The 19,074-nt window shown below is 40.1% G+C and overlaps 1 protein-coding gene across 3 annotated transcripts in view; it reads left to right on the top strand.

The window, feature by feature from the left end:
- LOC134082003 (CMP-N-acetylneuraminate-beta-galactosamide-alpha-2,3-sialyltransferase 1-like) overlaps window positions 1–18,776 on the top strand; it is a 39,025-nt gene extending 20,249 nt beyond the window's left edge. The window contains exons 1-7 of one of the 3 annotated variants that reach the window (XM_062537634.1): window positions 2,213–2,264; window positions 12,247–12,527; window positions 13,233–13,426; window positions 13,604–13,783; window positions 14,097–14,142; window positions 15,251–15,370; window positions 17,172–18,776. In XM_062537634.1, coding sequence (XP_062393618.1) covers window positions 12,279–12,527; window positions 13,233–13,426; window positions 13,604–13,783; window positions 14,097–14,142; window positions 15,251–15,370; window positions 17,172–17,336 — 954 coding nt within the window. In that variant the 5' untranslated portion in view covers window positions 2,213–2,264; window positions 12,247–12,278 and the 3' untranslated portion in view covers window positions 17,337–18,776. Of the gene's footprint in view, window positions 1–2,212; window positions 2,265–4,465; window positions 4,528–12,246; window positions 12,528–13,232; window positions 13,427–13,603; window positions 13,784–14,096; window positions 14,143–15,250; window positions 15,371–17,171 lie in introns of those variants that run through there. The other 2 variants (XM_062537635.1, XM_062537633.1) reach the window with 2 other exon arrangements.
- Window positions 18,777–19,074: the final 298 nt, after the last annotated feature.

Here is a 19,074-nt window from a genome sequence, read left to right on the forward strand (position 1 = left end):
CTGTCTCGTAGAATAGCCGACTAATAAATTATAAGAAATGAAATAACAAATAATCATACAGGCTACAGCTGTCGCCTATTTTGCCCCTTCCTGTTTACGTGTTCGCGAGAGGTTACTATTGGTTTTTAATGTTCACGTCAGTATTTGCATGAGCCACGACTGAAAAGACTTCCGATAATATCAAACATGTTTGATATTGTCGTAACGGCAAAACTAGAGAAAGACTGCCTCCGACGGACTTAAAACCGCTAAGATTGGCACCTTACACTAAACGATTTAGATGACGGGAGCGCGCTGCGATTCTAGCACAACTCTCAAGATTTCCGCCCGATTTTGGAAATTTAGTCGCCGACTGTTAAAACAGGCCAAAATCGTGCAATGTAAGCCAGCCTTTAAATAAGTCCCGACCTCCGAAAAAAGTGTGTTCATGAGATCAGTTCGGAAAATAAATACAGGAAACGCATAAATACGTTATTACAACTGCTTAGTATGGTTGAGCAAGAAGAAAAATGTCTTGGGCGAGTGTTTCTGTCTGTGCTGTTAATTTAGTGACAAATTACCTTGCCTATTCGTAATGACAGTGAAATTCACCTCTTGTGTTGTTGCAAGGGAGGCCGTCGTGGTTGGAGAATATGACAGTGACGTCAAGTCGGACACCTCGGGGCACAAAACTTCCGCACGAGTCTCTGAGCAAAAAATTCAACCCGACCTAGCGTTCATGTCATTTTTCCGCTATCGGAGGTCAGAAATTTCCGAAGGTCCGATGTGCATGAACGCACTATTAGCCTGGTCAGGAGCAGGCTAGCTCCACAGAATAAATCGCCATGGTAACTTATACCATAACATATCCTGCTGCCCCCATACCGCTTTTGTGCAACTGGATCACGGATAAATTGAGCCAGGATAACCAAGATATCCCGGGTTAATCCCTTATCCTAGTTTTGTGCAATAGGCCCCTGGTCGGTGGCAGGCTAACTGCCGAGCTAAATTAATCTGTGTTGCAAAAAAAAAGCCACCAGTCGGAAAACAAGTCCCAAACCGTTGGTTCCATCAACCTGTGCTTTCGTCACCTGTAGCCTACAACTTAAAAAATAGAAGGAGAAACTTTTTTTCTGACAGTGTTGCAAGCATTGATTAAGGCTACCTATTCGCTAGTTTCAAAGAATTTCTGAAAATTATGCAACTTACATTGTTTGAACTTGATCTGTGTGTGGTCCAAGGAATCTTGGACCACACACAGAAGCTTGTTCAGTGACAGTAGGCAGGCTGTATATATTGTGTTGTCTCTTTTTGTGTTGTGTTGTGTGATTTGCCGTTGTGTTGTGCACTTCGGGGCTGTGTTTTCTCTTTTTTGTGTTGTCTCTTTTTGTGTTGTGTTGTGTGATTTGCCGTTGTGTTGTGCACTTCGGGGCTGTGTTGTCTCTTTTTGTGTTGTGTTGTCTCTTTTTGTGTTGTGTTGTGTGATTTGCCGTTGTGTTGTGCACTTCGGGGCCGTGTTTTCTCTTTTTGTGTTGTGTTGTCTCTTTTTGTGTTGTGTTGTGTGATTTGCCGTTGTGTTGTGCACTTCGAGGCCGTTTTTTCTCTTTTTGTGTTGTGTTGTGCACTTCGGGGCCGTGATTTCTCTCTTTGTGTTGTGTTGTCTTATTTGTGTTGTGTTGTCTTATTTGTGTTGTGTTTTGCACTTCAGGGCCACCGTTTGAATAAACGAGGCCAAGATGCCAAGATGCAGCTAACATAAGTTAATGGAACGGCTTCAGCCCCAAGTAAAAGTTGACGCTAGTTCAAGCCAGCTATTTCTGTTAAGCGCCGCCTTTATTAGCGAGCTTGGTGGAATACCCCCCAGGTTATTTCTCTTAAGCGCCGCCTTTATTAGCGAGGTTAATGGAATACCCCATGCACCATGAGTACTGTTTATAGTCCACTGCGATCAATGGATTGGGGAAGGTATAAGAATTACTGCAATATCATGCATAAATCACTTGTTTTTAGAATATTTTTTTTTGTTTAATTTTGTGTAAACAAAAAATGTAAACAACTGTACTCCACCCTACTCTTTATATGTTCAAATTCTTAGTTTCAATGCATTCAATGAAATTGGTCAGACAGGTTAGTCAACTCGCCTACATCATAGAGTGTAACTGTCTTCGATCTGTCATGCATATCCTCCCATCACTCCTCTTGACTATCTACTTTTCTTTCACTCAAACGTGGTGCACTTTTGGTGGTGCACGGAATTTTAACGGGATATCACTGAGGATTATAACGTGAGTCACATGTATTTTTCCGATAGATTATCTTATTAGCTATATTAACGCTTAGGCCTTCATATACACATAGAGTGAAAATAATGTGGTTGCTGTTCAATCTCAGAATTTGTTCAAACATGAATCATGAATGGTTCCCAAAACAAAAGCCTGTAAAATATTACTGCTAAAATTCTGTCTTTATATTATTATTATGATTATGATTGTTGTGATTGTGATGATGATGATGATGATGATGATGATGATGATGATGATGATGATGATGATTATTGTTATTATTATTATTGTTATTATTATTATTATTTCAGTTTCTCCTGTGAGGCAATGGGCATTATTATTAAAAATGTTATTCAAAGAGAGCCCAAACTTTATCAACTTCTCAGTATGACTGAACCATTACAAGTTTGTAGGGTATGCAGATATGACATCACTATAAACGGAATTATACCCATGTTGATTTTACCAGCTATCCCTTAAACCATGTAGTCCCATGAAAATTACCAAAATAATTACCAATTTCATCCTTAATATCTTCATGTGCATTTGTAGACAAAATACTGTACTATTTTTTAATGTTCATACTGAGAACATGGCTGTTTCCATCAAACTACGTTGGGACAGGCTTTGCAAGTGTAAAAATTAAGGATTCAAAAAAATTATGAAAACATGTACAAGCCTAATAGTGATGCGCGGGTTAAGGATTTTTTAACCCCGCACCAACCCAACCCATCGTGACAGCCAATCCGCCCCGCCCGACCCGCGAAATTACGCTCTGATTTTTAACCCAACCCGACTCAACCCGCGAAATGGGAGAGAAGATATTCTCATAACATTGTAACCTAGGAACTATTAACAAGGGATTTTGCTAACTTTGTAGGCCTAGGCTACTGCTGTTTGATTGTCCCAAACTTTTATGCATAGGCTAGCCTTGGCATTCACGGAATCTCAATCATGGAACGGCAAAATGTTTCAAACAACATGTTTTTACTCTAGTTGAAACACAGAGGGAAAACAACCTCAACATTTTAAACGTGTATACGTAGGATACATATCCCCTCTTCTTGCTCTCCATCTCCACCTCACACACACACACACACACACACACACACACACACACACACACACACACACACACACACACACACACACACACACACACACACACACACACGCACACACATGATAAAGCCCGAGAACATATAGACCACCACCAACCAGTGGCAAATGCTGCTCTTTGGAAAAGGGCAAGCTCTGATAAAAATGGTAAATTATTAAATTAATATTATTAAGGTGCTATATTGATAGGCCTATATAAAATGGCTTTTAAAATTCAAGTAAACAATATAGCCGCAAGCGGCGATGGCGGGCCCGAGCACCTGCGGTGCGGACCCATGACATTTCGGAATCTAACAAAGCAGCACCTGCCTTGTGTTGATGCCCATGTCTAGGTTATGTCAGTAAATGTTTTTGTGCAGTCAGAAATCCACAGAATCTGGAGGAAGGAACTGAATTGAACATAGGCCTAATTTACAGAGAGATCATACAAGACTGTAAGCAAACATATGTATTAGTGTTGCATTGATATGCATATTGTTTTGCCATTGTTTTCAACTTCTCTATATAATCAGCTCTATTCACCTTATTCACGCTGTGGTCATTGTAAACCAAAACTTGGTTATGGGGTCCGCAAACCATTTCATTGTTGTGTTCTATGCATCTGCCAGTAATTGCTGAGAGTGTGTTAATGATAGTTAGTCTCCCTTTCGTTTACACATGGCTGCTGCGTGAATAAGGCAAATAAAAAGGTGGAAGATGTCTACATGCCGCGGTTATTGGCTAATATCTGTGTTCAATGGACAGGGCTCAGCAATAGTTAAGCCATAGGTCTTTTGTTTTTCCGTTCAAAGACTTACTTATGATGGTCTTGGCTCTGTATCCAAAAAGCTTCAGGCAGTTCAACTGAAATTAAGTGGAACATTGGGTGTGTTACCAGCCTTACCAGCCTGAATAGCCAGTCTTGTAGCGTCCCTTTCATTCCACATTAGGGAATTAAGTTAATTGGCCAAAATAACAACTCTATTCCCTGATTAGCTGCATACTTGAAGGTTGAAGATGTTTAGGCATATCAAGTTATATGAACTTCAAGATATAACCTTATGATTCCCTTATGATTCCCTTGTTCAGTTCTGCGCTGGATCTGAATTACAGTTTATCTCTGTCACTTTGGTACATTTCTTGAATCATCCTCAAGATTGGCAAAATAGTAAGTGCATTTCTCAAAACAATTTGTAAAAATAGCAAAACATGGATTACCTGCAAAAGCCAGTTCTTGCTCAAAATCCTTAGTTCATTTTGTGTTAATGCATAGCAGTAACTCTGAAGTATGTGATTTGTGAGTAGTCGTGATTTATGTGTGTGTAGTGACTACACTCTTCCAGTGTCTATGCATGTTGTCATTATTGCGCTTTATCTTTATGTACTGTTCTTGTCACTGTTGTATTGTTGTCTTATTGTACATTGTACAGTACTGTCCAGGGATTAAAGCAAAAAAAAATCCTGAGCCTGAACTTTTTTAGACTCGTGCATGCGACTCTATACGACACTATGTTGGTCGATCGATTGGAAACCGGTTTACTTTTTGGAGTGTTTGCACACGACACAGGCCTTGGCCGGGTTTCCCAAAATCGTTAAGAAGCTCTTAAGTCCTAAGAACTTCTTAGGAGCGTTCTTAGAACATTCTTACAACGCTCCTAAGAAGTTCTTAGCACTTAAGAGCTTCTTAACAATTTTGGGAAACCCGGCCCTTGTTTGTGATGTTGGACCCCAAGAAAGGCCAATAGGTGGCAGCAGTAGTCCAACACACTACAATATGGTACATGTAGCATTTAGGATTTCTTTTTATATCAAGTTTTGCTGCTAATCTTTGTCTTTGACAGGTTACAAATTGACCTACAATCATAAGGTGTCATGTTGTCAGGATATGTGAAATTGGAAGGCAGGCATTTGAAGAATAAGATTTAGTTGCAACCATTTAAGTTAAGGTATTCAAAAAAGACAATGATTATCTTTCTAAAGAGTAATAACGGTGTTTCCCACAGATTAGAAGGCAATGTGTGGTGGTCGCCTCATGTCTGACTTTTTATCACTTTGCTTTCACATAATGTGAATTTATTTATTTAATGATTTTTTAACAAGATGTAAAGCACACACACACACACACACACACACACACGTAATTATTTATACATTCTGTATACTGACATTTCTGATGTTGAAGCCTCAAAATATTGTAAACAAAGTAGCATAGTTGGCTAGTTTAACATACTCTAGCTGGTTGGACTGTTCAGTGTCCCCACGTGTGTTTAAGTTTCAAGGTAAGCTCATACTTTTCCTCCTTGGGACAGGCCCTTTAAATCTTGGAGTTGAAAAACATTGGTATTGAGATGGTCAGTCAACTTGAATGCAGAGTTTTAATCAGATGTGTGCACTGCAGCATAGCCTACTAATGATGCTAACCGTATTTAACAATAATTCAGATAGTCGTCTTCTGTGCGTCATTGCGCTCACGATTGTGAATGTTTTGTTTGGATTAAATGTGCATGTAGAGGGGCGGGTGTCCATTGAGTGCACACAAGAGCGGGCCAAGGAGAATTCGTTTACTTCTATTCATGGGTTTCATCAGGTCCCTTTCCACAGGTGTATAAAATCAAGCACCTTGATTATCAATGCAGACTACATGGTGCTTGATTAGTACACCTGTGGAAAGGGACCTGATGAAACCCATGAATACGGTTTGGTAAAGTTGCACGCATAGTCTACACAATTTGCGGAAGAACTGCTTCCACCCGCAGCGTCAGGTGCATTAGTGCAGGTGGCGCTATGGAGTCCCTAAACCACACCCGAGGCCAGAGCTCTGTCCCTGAATAACTATAGCAATAACACACATGCCCACCAAATTTGGTTCATTTTTGTGAATGTACGTGTCAACCACAACAGACAGTGGGCTAGGTGGCGCTATAGAGTCTCTAAGCCACACCCTAGGTCAGAGCTCTGTCTTTGACTAGCGGTAGCAATAACACACAAGCCCACCACATTTGATTAATTTTCATGAATGTATGTGTCAACCACAACAGACAATGCACTGGGTGGCGCTATAGAGTCCCTAAGCCACACCCTAGGCCAAAGCTCTGTCTCTGACTATTGATAGCAATAACACACAAGTCCACCAAATTTGGTTCATTTTCGTGAATGTTTGTGTCAATCACAACAGATAACGTGCTGCAAGGTGGCACTATAGAGTCCCAAAGCCACACCTTAGGCCAGAGCTTTGTCTCTGACTAGCAGAAGCAATTCCACATGTAGCTGCCAAATTACATCCAATTCAAAACCTTTTTTCTGCCTATAACATCAACTTCCTGTTTCTAAATAAGACATCATAATTCAAACCTTCGCCATTTCAATATACTTTGAAAATTCAAAAATCTGGTCGCAATTCCTCTTGAGCAACCCCTCAAGATCATTTTAGTACTTGTATGACATGATTTCGATAAACCGTCTGGGAGAAGTGTTTCAAAATACATGATGTGCAAAAATCATAATCATAATCATAACTCAAATTCCTCTAAGATTCACTATGTAGTTTAAATGTGAAACTTGTTCAGATTAATACAACACACATGCCTACCAAATATGGTTCATTTCCATGCATGTATATGTCAACCACAAGAGACAATGCGCTAGGTGGCGCTATAGAGTCCCTGAGCCACGCCCAAGGCCAGAGCTCTGTCGCTGAGTAGCATTACCAATTCCACACATAGCTACCAAATTTCAAAAGTTTTAGAGCATGCCAAGTTGGTGAAAAAAGGCAAAACGTGGCCCAGAAGAAATTTAATCTGAGCAAAAACAATAGGGCCTTGCACCTACGGTGCAGCCACTTCAGTGGCCGCACCTCGGTGCTCGGGCCCTAATTAGCATAATATAGACAAGCTACACAGTTTATTTAGCGAGCTATGCTGCTACAATTAAGCCTACACAACGGAAACAAAAGCAACAAACTCTGTAACTCCATATTACGGGTTTATTTAGGCTAACCATAGCCTTAATGCACCCCTGAACTTGAAACTCTTCCTCTCCAATCACAGCATGCAGTCAATAAAATCATCTCGGCGTCCGAGCAATCCCACTGTCCAGGCTTCCCTGGTTTGTGGCGTTTAGCTTTCTCTGCACTGAGACCAGCCCACTGAACCCCAGTGAAGCCGTGCGTCTATGGGATTTTTAATGAATTGTGTCGTCACAGCAATGTATTAGGGGTGCGAAATCACGATAGATGATTTTTACCCAACCCGCCCGCTACCCGCATTTTCCAACGAAAAAACAACCCGACCCGCCCGCAGGACCCATGGGCTCTGGGCCAGCCCGCGCATCACTAAAGCCTAACAATCGCTAAGTTTAGTTTGTGATCATTTTGGACAGTGGTGAGTGATTGACTTGTAGTTTAAAAATGTGTGTCTTCACATTAGGTGTGTGGGTGTGTGTGTGTGTGTGTGGGGGGGGGGCATTGTAAAGCACATTATGATTACTGCCTTGGGTTAGCCTATCAATAAAAGAGTGGGTTAAAGCTTACCAATAACATGGCCTATAAATGTACTGTAATGCCCAGGCGATAGCCTACAACATTTACAATCTCAATATTGTTGTACATCTGATATTAATACTTTTCGCAGGATAATGTGTAGCATTTATTCTGCTTTTCAAAGTGATTCAATTCACAAGAACATGGTTGTAGTTTTTCTGACCTGTTTAAAGCCTCACATCCGACCAGACTATTATTTCAATATAGGTGCAGTCACAGTTGTGGGGATATTCATCTTTACCAACCTAAAAAACATGCGTTATATTGCATTTACATTTAATCTGTGAGCCATCTGCTTTGCATTTTTCTCTCTCAAGACTCATGAAATCGAATTTGCCTTATTTTGAATAAATGGAATGTTTGTGTTACTGTAGGCCTAATAGAAGTTCGCCCACAAATAAAGATGCCACCTTTGCCCATATTAGGAGTCTTGCAATTTTTCTATGGGAAAATAACATGAAGATTTTGAATAGTCACACATCTTACACTCTCGCGGGACGAAGAAGTCTGAAATGCAGGCGTTTTGCCCTAAACACTTTTGTTATCTGCCGTCGAGTGGATTTTGTGATCATTGGTACATTAAGATGGCAAACTTTGATTTCTGCTGGTCCAGAGCTAACTTGCAGTGTAACTTGCAATAGGTACAGTAGTTAACTTCGATTAGCACCCTGATCTCTTTATATGGGGATCTTTTTGTAGGCAATCTTCAGAGGTCTATATAACTAACAAGTATGTAAAGTATGTCACTCATTTTAAGATAAGATAAGATAAGATGAACTTTATTGTCCCAGAAGGGAAATTTGTCTTGGGCATTACAGTGCTGCATACAACTGCTTGTCATAAAAACAAAATACCAATTCACGCATACCACACAGACAACAAAAGACAGCAGAGTGGAGTTACAGTGGGCACATCAGACATAGTAATCAATAACTCCAACTTAACAGAGAAACACTCCTAACCAATGATATTGCACATTTCCCAAAAAGTTCATAGATGGGCCTATCCCTATGCTAAGACCTCAAAGATACAAGACATTTTGAGTTCATCACAATAATAAATAAATGATCAGCATTTAAAACGTCTCTTTTCATTATAAAACCATCACTTGCTATAATTCCCCTTTTCTCCATTATATTGCACGGTCCCTCTTTTTGCCCTGGTATAGGCCTATTGCACAAATCCCTTGGTATTGCACATTCTCAAGAAACACATAGTATTGATATTGCACATCTCCCTGTAGTGGTTAATATTGCACATTTTCCTAGGCATTGCACCTTATCAACAACATATGGTATTGGTATTGCACATTTCCCTTGGCATTGCACAATTTCCTTTTGAAATTCATAGAACCCCCTATACTTAAAAATACAATAAATATGCATACCGAGCCTGAATAAATTAATTGTTCACCTTCAACCTTCATTTGTCATCATTCCCTATACTCTATTATATTGCACAGCCCCTTCTTCTACTTTAATCTTAATATTGCACATCTCCCTATACTGATATTGCACATTTCCCTTGGTATTGCACATTCCCAAAAACTCATAGAACGCCCCTATACTCAGGAATATAATATTTTAGGTACATGACAATCAGGTGCACAATGAACTATGTAAGGGATAATGTATAGAACGCCGGTCATTATCGGAAAATAATTCCCGACAGGATGAACTGAACCCCGACGCGCAGCGGAGGGGTTTTGCTTCGTCCTGAAGGGAATTATTTTCCGATAATAACCGGCGTTCTATACATTATCCCGCTTATTATACGGCTACTTGCCAAAACGAGAAAAGAAACTCATCAAAATGTGTCTTTAGCAATGACTTGGCTACCGTTTCGTGGCTTCCGCAACAACTAGCGGAGTGAACCCGTTGCCATTGGCAGCGGTCATTATTCCTTCGGAGCGGTCATCTATGTACGGGATAATGGACGACACGCCGTGCGGTTATTCAAAGTTAATGCACGTTCTAGACGGTGATACGGCCCGACGCGAAGCGGAGGGACGTTCCGTCTAGAAAAGTGCATTAACTTTGAATAACCGCACGGCGTGAAGTCCATTATCCCGCTTATTCCACTGTTGCCACTTACGTTGTGTTCGTTTCCGGTGCTAATTTAATTGTTTTAATCGCTAGAACGGTATTGTTTGTAGAACTACTTTTCCCAGACACATTTCAACTAATTTCTCAAACTGCGGTTACTAATTCTAAATGGATGGTTGCTATGGCCAAAAGCCAGTCGTTAGTTCTAATCTCCCGTTGTCAAGCTGGCACATCCCATTCTGATGAACGTTAACTTTGAAAGATTGCTAATTTTCTTAGCCTACTGCCACCTAACTAGCTAAATGACACCTCTGTCATATGCTAAACGTTACTATGATCTGAACGTCTGTATTTTACAGCTTCTATGTAACGTGACAGTGCATTTAAACTTCACAACGAGTTTGGCGAATTAATATTCAAGTGTGATACGGTCAAAAACAATGGAACTACTTCATAGCCGTGCGAACTGTATATGTAAGGGATAACGGCCGACGAGGTGACCGGTTCGATGGAAATAATGGCTAGGTGGAGGTCTAGAACTCCGGCGACGTGCGAAGCACGGAGACGGAGTTACCTCCGCCGTGCCATTATTTCCATCGAACCGGTCGACCTCGAAGGCCGTTATCCCGCTTATCTCCCGTTTGTATTCATAACCTGTATATTTAGAACATAGTTTTATTCCACCGTTGCGTCCGTTAACATCGCTAAAACTGTCTTGACTGTGGGACTACTTTCCGCCACATATCAACTTTCTACTTGCAGGACAAAACTGCCGTTACTAGTTCTAAAATGGATAGTTGCTATGGCCAAAGGCCAGTCGTTAGTTCTATCTCTCCCGTTGTCAAGCGGCCATATCCCAGGATTCTGATTAACTTTAACTTTGAAAGATCGCTACTTTTATAGCCTACATGGCATCCAACTAGCTACAATCCACCTCCGTCATATGCTACAATGTTACTATGGTTCTGCACGTCTGTATTTCAGCTTGGATGCTACGTGACAGTTCATTTAAACTTCGCAACGAGTTTGGCGAATTAATATTCAAGTGTGTTACGGGAACTACTTCAAAGGTAGCAGGTTATACGAAGTTAATGGCCACCCCATCAGCCAATCAGAGAAGAGAATTCCATTGTTGAGGGAGATAACTAAAGTTAATGCACACCCTTATAGAACGCAGGACAATGGGGAACTCAACCGAGCAGTGGAATAACAAGAAATAATGACCGGTAGAACGTTGGGAAATCCCATTCAAGTCAATGGGGCGTTCTACTTGCATTGTGAAGAGCCGTATAATAAGCACGTATAGTGCGTTTGTTTTTGTTCGTTTGTTTTTGTTCTTGTTTCATGAATTCATTTAATAGTTTTATTGAGGTTGGGATAAAAGAGAGCTTGTAACGGTTGCTTTTGAATCCACTGACTCTAAAACGTCTCCCAGATGGTAGTAATTCATATTCAGAGTAGAGAATATGGGAAGGATCATCAAGAATACTGTGTGCCCGGTTTACTACTACTTTATCGAATATGAATTGAAGGGAGGGGTAGTGATGTTTACCTACCACTTTCATTGCAGTCTTGACTACTTTCTCTAATTTAGTTTTGCTCTGCACTGTGAGAGAGCCACTGTTATTTTGCTTAAAGCAACACTAAAGAGTTTTTTGTACCTTAAAATATTTTTTCCACAATCATTTCAGTGGTTCATCAACTCATAACAGGGTGAACCAACGGCACTCCTGCGTTTGCTTCACGGCCCTCTACATAGTTTTTGTAGTTCGATGGAATGAGACTGCAGGTGTAAGGCCACACACACTGTGCGTACCATCAGGCTCAACAACGAGAGAGATCACTTCCTGTGTGCATATACTATACACTACTCAACAACGAGAGAGATCACTTCCTGTGTGCGTATACACTTCAAGTCGGCCTACCATAACTTCTCTGCACAGTATTCCAATAATGACAGTATGCCATTCAGGGGCGCCTGCAGGAATGAATGTTATGATATGCACTCCTTACCTTGTCAGACCCGACGACAGACACCAAATCACGGACGGGCATTACCTACATTTTTCCAAGGGCACTGTTGCGGGAATTTAAATTGATCACGGTAGTTTAAGATAGGCCATTCATATAGACACTGGGGTTACAACAACTGAATTCAAACAGATATGCCAAAAATGACTGCAGTGTGCCTGTAATTAGGTTACTTTTAATATGAAGATGTTTGAGGGTAGCCATAACCAAATGTATATATAATGTAAAGTTTAATTTAAACTTTTTCATTTTAACTGTATGCTTTCTTTTGCAGACACTTTTGACACATCATCGATCAATCCCAAAATGTTCTGCCGTACACACAGACAAGTTACTTCCTTAGGCCTCATATTATGCATACTTCCCTTCTGCATTCTTCTCTACTGGCAAAGCAACAACATGTACCTCAAGAACTCATCCTGCGCTTGCCGCAGTTGCCCAAAGGACAACGAGGATGATGGCTCCTGGTTCTCAGAACGCTTCCATGCCACATTTCACCCGTTCATGTCAAGCAACAGCAGTGTCCTCAGTGAAAAGGCATCCAATTGGTGGAAGGTACAGTAGGGCATATGACCTGACCCTCTCATCTTACAATTCTAGACACTTTTCACAATTGAATGAATGAAGGCCGCACAGCACTCCCCCTCCGGACAATTGCATTACCCTATCTCACCCATAGCATCTATTTATTTGTAAATAAATATACTTAGGCTACTGTATATTTGTTCTTGTACATAGTGTTACTACCCTTATTATATTCTTACTGTTTTTTACTGTTATTGTTGAGTGTAAGATTGAGAGCAAAGATTAACCGGAGTCAAATTCCTTATTTGTTTATGCAAAAGCAACACCCTGGTGGTGCCACTGACCATTTGTTGTGTTATTGGAGATGCTGAGGTCAACATGAAGATCTATTCAAGTGGCAAAACAGACATGAAGTTTAGAAGAGAAAAAAAAAATAGTAGGGTCAAATAGTTTTCTTTTCATACTGTTAGACATTTGTAAATTGCCTGATTACCGCTATAAAGGATGAGGATTATTCTTAAAAGTAGTTACAGTAAAACACAATATTTTGCACTCAGCTGGCATTACAAGTCTTGAACAACAACAACAAAAAATAACATTGATGTCAAAACTGATATCATTGGTTTTCCCCTCACAACTTTCATGTACACTCTCTGGTTCCTCTGATTCAACGTTTACAGATCTGAAGGAAACTTTCAGAATTTAGGATACTGTATGTTTATGTCTTACTGACAGAGATTACAGCCTTCTAATGGACAACCCAGCTACGGCGAGGTTGTGAAAAGGTTGTTCCAACTGATTCCTGACCGGGAGTACTACAGGGATGAAGGCCCGGAGCGCTGTAGGGTGTGTTCTGTCGTGGGCAACTCTGGGAACCTGAGGAACTCTCACTATGGACCGCTGATCGATGCCAGCGATTTTGTAATCAGGTAAAGAGCAGAGTGTGTGTGTGTGTGTGTGTGTGTGTTGGCGGGGGGGGGGGGGGGGGACTCTTTAATAAGAGTCATGGCTGTGTCAATTTGTTTTAACTCTTACCCTTAACCCATCAAAGAGGAAAACAGCTTTTCCTGTAGAATTCTCTTCACATATGGTCATTTTACATGTAGGACAAACAAAGGTCCTACCAAAAACTTCGAGCAGGATGTGGGATCAAAAACTACTCATCGCATCGTTTATCCTGAAAGTGCAGTTGATGTCGAGAACTCTACTCACCTGGTGCTGGTTGCTTTCAAGCCCCTGGATTTGGAATGGCTGATCAATGTCTTCACCACGCACCGTGTCAGACAGTAAGAAGCCCATTTGCATTTTATTTTATTCCAGAATGCATTTTATATTTGTATTATACAATATATGCATTTTATGTTTACTATACATATATAGTACAGGGCCTTCTGTAACAATGTACTTTGTTATGTGCTCTACTGTATGTCCCACAAAGAAAATGTCTCCATGCAGTCCAATGTTTGTATTTTGAGGAGCCTTTAAATTAGACACAGGATTACATTAAGATGTATTACTAGTGTATCGACAGACAGTATATGGAAAGTGATTAATGAAACAGAACATGTGTGTGATGATCTCATTTTCTATATCCCCTAGTACATACGTACGTGTGAAATCAACAATAATAGCAAATACAAGCTTGGTAAGGTATTATTAGTCTTGCTCATTTACACTAGATTATTTCCACCATATGTTCCTTGGATTAAAACTAGATGACTTACCACTTATTGTTAGGTCTGATTCATGGTCATTGCAAGCTATGCGAATACAGTTGTGAACACACATTTTGAAGTGCATACTTCCATAGTTGTGAACGCACATTTTGAAGTGCATACTTCCATAGTTGTGAACGCACATTTTGAAGTGCATATACTTCCATAGTTGTGAGCGCACATTTTGAAGTGCATACTTCCATAGTTGTGAACGCACATTTTGAAGTGCATACTTCCATAGTTGTGAACGCACATTTTGAAGTGCATACAGTACTTCCATAGTTGTGAACGCACATTTTGAAGTGCATACTTCCATAGTTGTGAACGCACATTTTGAAGTGCATACTTCCATAGTTGTGAACGCACATTTTGAAGTGCATACTTCCATAGTTGTCGCAAGATACGCAGATGAAGAGCCCCCATCAGATATGTGTGGTACAACACACATTGTTGCGTCACATTACAAACAATGGATGACACATTGTCCTCCGCAATTTACTGCAGTGTTTGTTTACTCAAAGTTTTGTTTACTCATAACAAAGTTTTGTTACTTATAACGGCTAGTTTTGTTTACTGATAACAAAGGTTGCTAAGGGCAAAACATGTATGCAGTCAACACACCATGCCATAAATGTTGTTCATATCATTGAAGATGGTAATAAAAATGTTGGCTTGGCAATGAGAATATTGTGTGAAGTTTGGAGCACTCGATCAAATCACAAATTCAGAATGTATCTTAACAGTGTTGAGACATTATTTGTTATGCTTAGCATTAGCGGTAACACTTTACTTGACGGGTACGTTCATAACACATTCATAACAGCTGTCATGAACTGCACATGAAGCATTCATGACTGTTTCATGAAACATGACTCAACATTCATACCAACCCTTTCATGAATGTGGAAGACAAAACATCAAAAACTTGTCAAAATAAAAGTCCAACAATCGTAACAGCTGTTATGAATGTGTTATGAATGAACCCATCAAGTAAAGTGTTACCTAACTAATGCTACCCTGGTCATCACCTTTTCTCAGGTGATGGTTGTTAACCCCAGTTTCATGCAGTATGTCCATGAGGCCTGGCTAAAAGGAAATGGCCACCAGCCATCCACTGGCTTCTTGGCAGTGGTTCTCGCTCTCCACATCTGTGACCAGGTGAGCTGTCACCATGTTCTGTGCTAAGGTGGGTATGGGAGGTGGGTTGGCTATAGCGGCCAAACCAAATTTTGGTCCACAGGGCCATTTGAGTCTGGCCCAGGTCATGGACATTTCCTGATTGCACACCTTCTCTCTCTCTCTCCCACTTGCTCCCTGTCCTATCAAATTAAAGGCATACCAATATTTATATACAAGGGATGTCAAACCATTACTTTTTAAATCACGATTAATCGCTGAATTTGTATAGTAAATTACGATTAATCGCATATTTATCACATGATTAAAATTATATTATTATGCATTTCAGAATTAACGCTTAACGCTGACAGCCCACATATATATGTATATGATGCTATTATGATAATAGTATCACCCACCATAATACTCATACCATTATTGTTCAAAAAGATGATGTAGATGTGAATGGAGGGTGTTTTACTGTAGGGTCAGTGGGAGGCAGTTCAGCACCCTGGACAGAGATTTTGTTCAACTCCTTGTTACCATGAATCCTGATCTCTTTCAGTAAAGTTCACTCAGCATTGACCAATGGGAAGTGATCTCCACATACGGCATAGATCTGAACCAATTACCAATTGCTAGAGAGTCGCGGTTAAGTGAATGTTCCTCTTCAGTTCCACTTCACATTCGGCGTGCTTGTCCAGGGCTTGAAAACGAAATAATTTTTCAATCGTTCCGTTCCGAACGGTTCAGGTATGTTAAACGTTTTTGTTCTTGCGTTCCGCCACCAACATATCGTTCCTGAACCGGTTCGGAATGTAAAATATTGTTCGTTCTTATCATTCTGGCAGTGTTTTGGCGGGCCTATCAAGTCTATTTTTGTGGTCTATACCTTAGAATAGACATACTCATTACTATTTGCCCTTGATTGACACCGTAGCTAGTCTATGCCCAAAAATAATAAATCACAGGGGGCATCCAAAAACATTTAGATGGGCTATCCATCCCACATAGCCTACAGCTTACTGGCCTATTCTATGATAAATAATTTCTTATCAAAAACATTTCTGGATATGTGCTAGAAACTCCTACCTGGTCCATATGGAGATCTTCAAAGGCTTGCTCAATAATTCCTAACCCCGTTTAGAAGCGAACATGTTATAGCCTGTCTGTTGCTGACAAATAGGCCTCTTTCAAATTTCATATTTAACTATACATAGCCTATAATTGCGCAAATTATTAACACTTAAATTAACACTTAAAATCCCGACTCTAAAACAACAAGGCGTGGACAGGAAAAATAGGCTATAGGCTATTCTGTTATGCCTACATTGCCTACAAACAATTTCCAAATCAATTTCACATACACTACGAGCTGGCCTAAGATCCGAAGTGGCAGACTAGAACACACAGCAAGACAAAATATACACATTTGGACCAAAGGCGAAGTGAATGCACATCCGGAAATAGTCTTTTTTCCCCCTGACATAGGCTATGCTTTTGTGAAATTTCATAAAATATATTTATGTTTACGTTTTCGTTTACGTTTACGTTCCTCGTAAAATTCGGTTCGTTTTCGGTTTTCGTTTTCGTTCCTTGAACCGGTTCAGAGCCCTGTGCTTGTCACAGCTGTTAACATTCTTTTCTGTATGAAAACCTTGAATGCAAAATCTCTGAGCTGAATCATACCATGTTTATAACATGTCACCAATGTTTTGAAGTGTTCAATGTAGCAGGCAGAAGACTGTAAGGATGGGTTAATCCAACCAGATAATTATGAAGTGCATACACCATGCCTCCAAAAATACTCAAAAGTAAATGAAAGATTCTCTCCTTTCAGGTCAGAGTGTTTGGGTTCGGAGCAAACAAGGATGGAACCTGGGATCACTACTTCGAGAATATACCATCGTCCTTTAAAACTGGTGGACATAAAGGCAGTTTTGAGTATGACATGATCAGGGAGCTTGACAAAAGAGACCAAATTGAATTGTTTCGAGGATGGTGAGAGCCCTACAGCAGTTGTTTGATGTTTCAGCTATACCACGCCCATAACTCAAGACTGTTAAATGTCTTGATTCTACTGTCAATGTAACTTTACACTTTACACTGATGTCCTATTTTAGTTGTCTTTAGTTGATAATAAATTGTTAAAATGGCAAATGAAGAGAAGTGTTGGTAGCGAAGGGAGAGAGCAGTGTCCACTCTATCTCCGCCCAGTCTTGAACCCTGCAGCTTGACCACCATAGAGCCAGCCAAGCCCCATTAGCATGGTATTCAGAGAGCACATACTCAACTGTAATCACAGTGTATGGCAGCGGTTCCCAAACTTTTACCCACGCATAGTCTACCACCACCTACATTCTGCCTCGGCTCGTGTACCCCCACCATTAAAACCTTAACGGCTTATTAAAATGTTTAATAAGCCGCCCTTTTTTTTTGATAGGCTACACATACAGCCTACTGGAGTTTATAAATTATATCCTTTAGTTTCATGTTTCCATATCATTATGACCTGATTTGAAATTGTGTATTTATTCATGAATTAATTGCAAAATATTTCAAAAGTTTGTTTTAACACCTGTCCGCCATAGCCATTTTCATCTCGCGTACCCCCTAGAGGCAGCTCGCGTAGCGCCAGGGGTACTCGTACCACAGTTTGGGAATCCCTGGTGTATGGAATGCTGCCCTCCCCTTCAGGAAACTTGCCCATGCACTGCACACACACACACTGGCGCCGCTCACGCAACAACCAGCCGTACTACTTGACTGCAATGCCAAAGAGCCAGGCCCGTTGGTACACTGTACATTTTGATAAGTTGACTTTCCTGATATACAGACTGATGCTGATCCTCTTCATCCTTAAAGGGATATAATTTTGGAAACAAGCTCATTTTCCACCTCCCCTCAAGCAAAACAATTGATATTTGCCTTTTTTCTCATTCATCCACCCATTCTGTGAGTCTGGTGATACAACTTTTAGCTTTAGCCTAGCATAGATCATTGAATCGGGTTAGACCATTAGCATCTCGCCTGCTAGCATTATGCTTAAAAGTGACTAAGATTTCCGGTAATTTTTCCATTTAAAACGTGTCTCCTCTTAAGTTAGAAAGTGCAAAATGACCAACTGAAAATTAAACCTGGCGTTTTTCTTGACTGATTTGACATGGAACTACACTCTCATCTGGCGTAATGATCAAAGAAAGTTGCAAACGTACCATGGGCGCAGTGATATCACACACTACTACTGCTTGTTGCCTATGGGGACTATTTTTAAATGTTGCGTGATATCACTGTTTTGTACAAATTGTATTGTTTGTATTTGTATTGTTCTTAAACATTTAATTTTTGTTTTGTTTTGTTTCTGTTTATTCTTTTATTTAAAGCACTATGTAACTATGTTTAGAAGAGCGCTCTATAAATAAAGTTTATTATTTTTATTATTATCAAACAAGTTTGGACAGACTGGTCTATTTCTGGAAGTAGAAAAAATATAACAAATCAAGGATAAAGAAAAAAATGTATGTAAACATTGGGATTGCACAAAAAATGTCTCAGATTTGGACCTAAACATTATGTAGACAAGCTTTGAGCAAAATCTGAGACAGGGCAGCAACCATTTACCTGGATTCTATTTGATTTGATACGGAATTACCTATCTGTCAATCGCGTGTTTCTCACCCAATGTGGCATGTATTTATAGATAACTCGTATTTGATTCAAATTATAATAGGAGGATACAAAGA

This window comes from Sardina pilchardus, chromosome 6, assembly GCF_963854185.1.
Source record: "Sardina pilchardus chromosome 6, fSarPil1.1, whole genome shotgun sequence".
Classification (NCBI taxonomy): Eukaryota; Metazoa; Chordata; class Actinopteri; order Clupeiformes; family Clupeidae; genus Sardina; species Sardina pilchardus.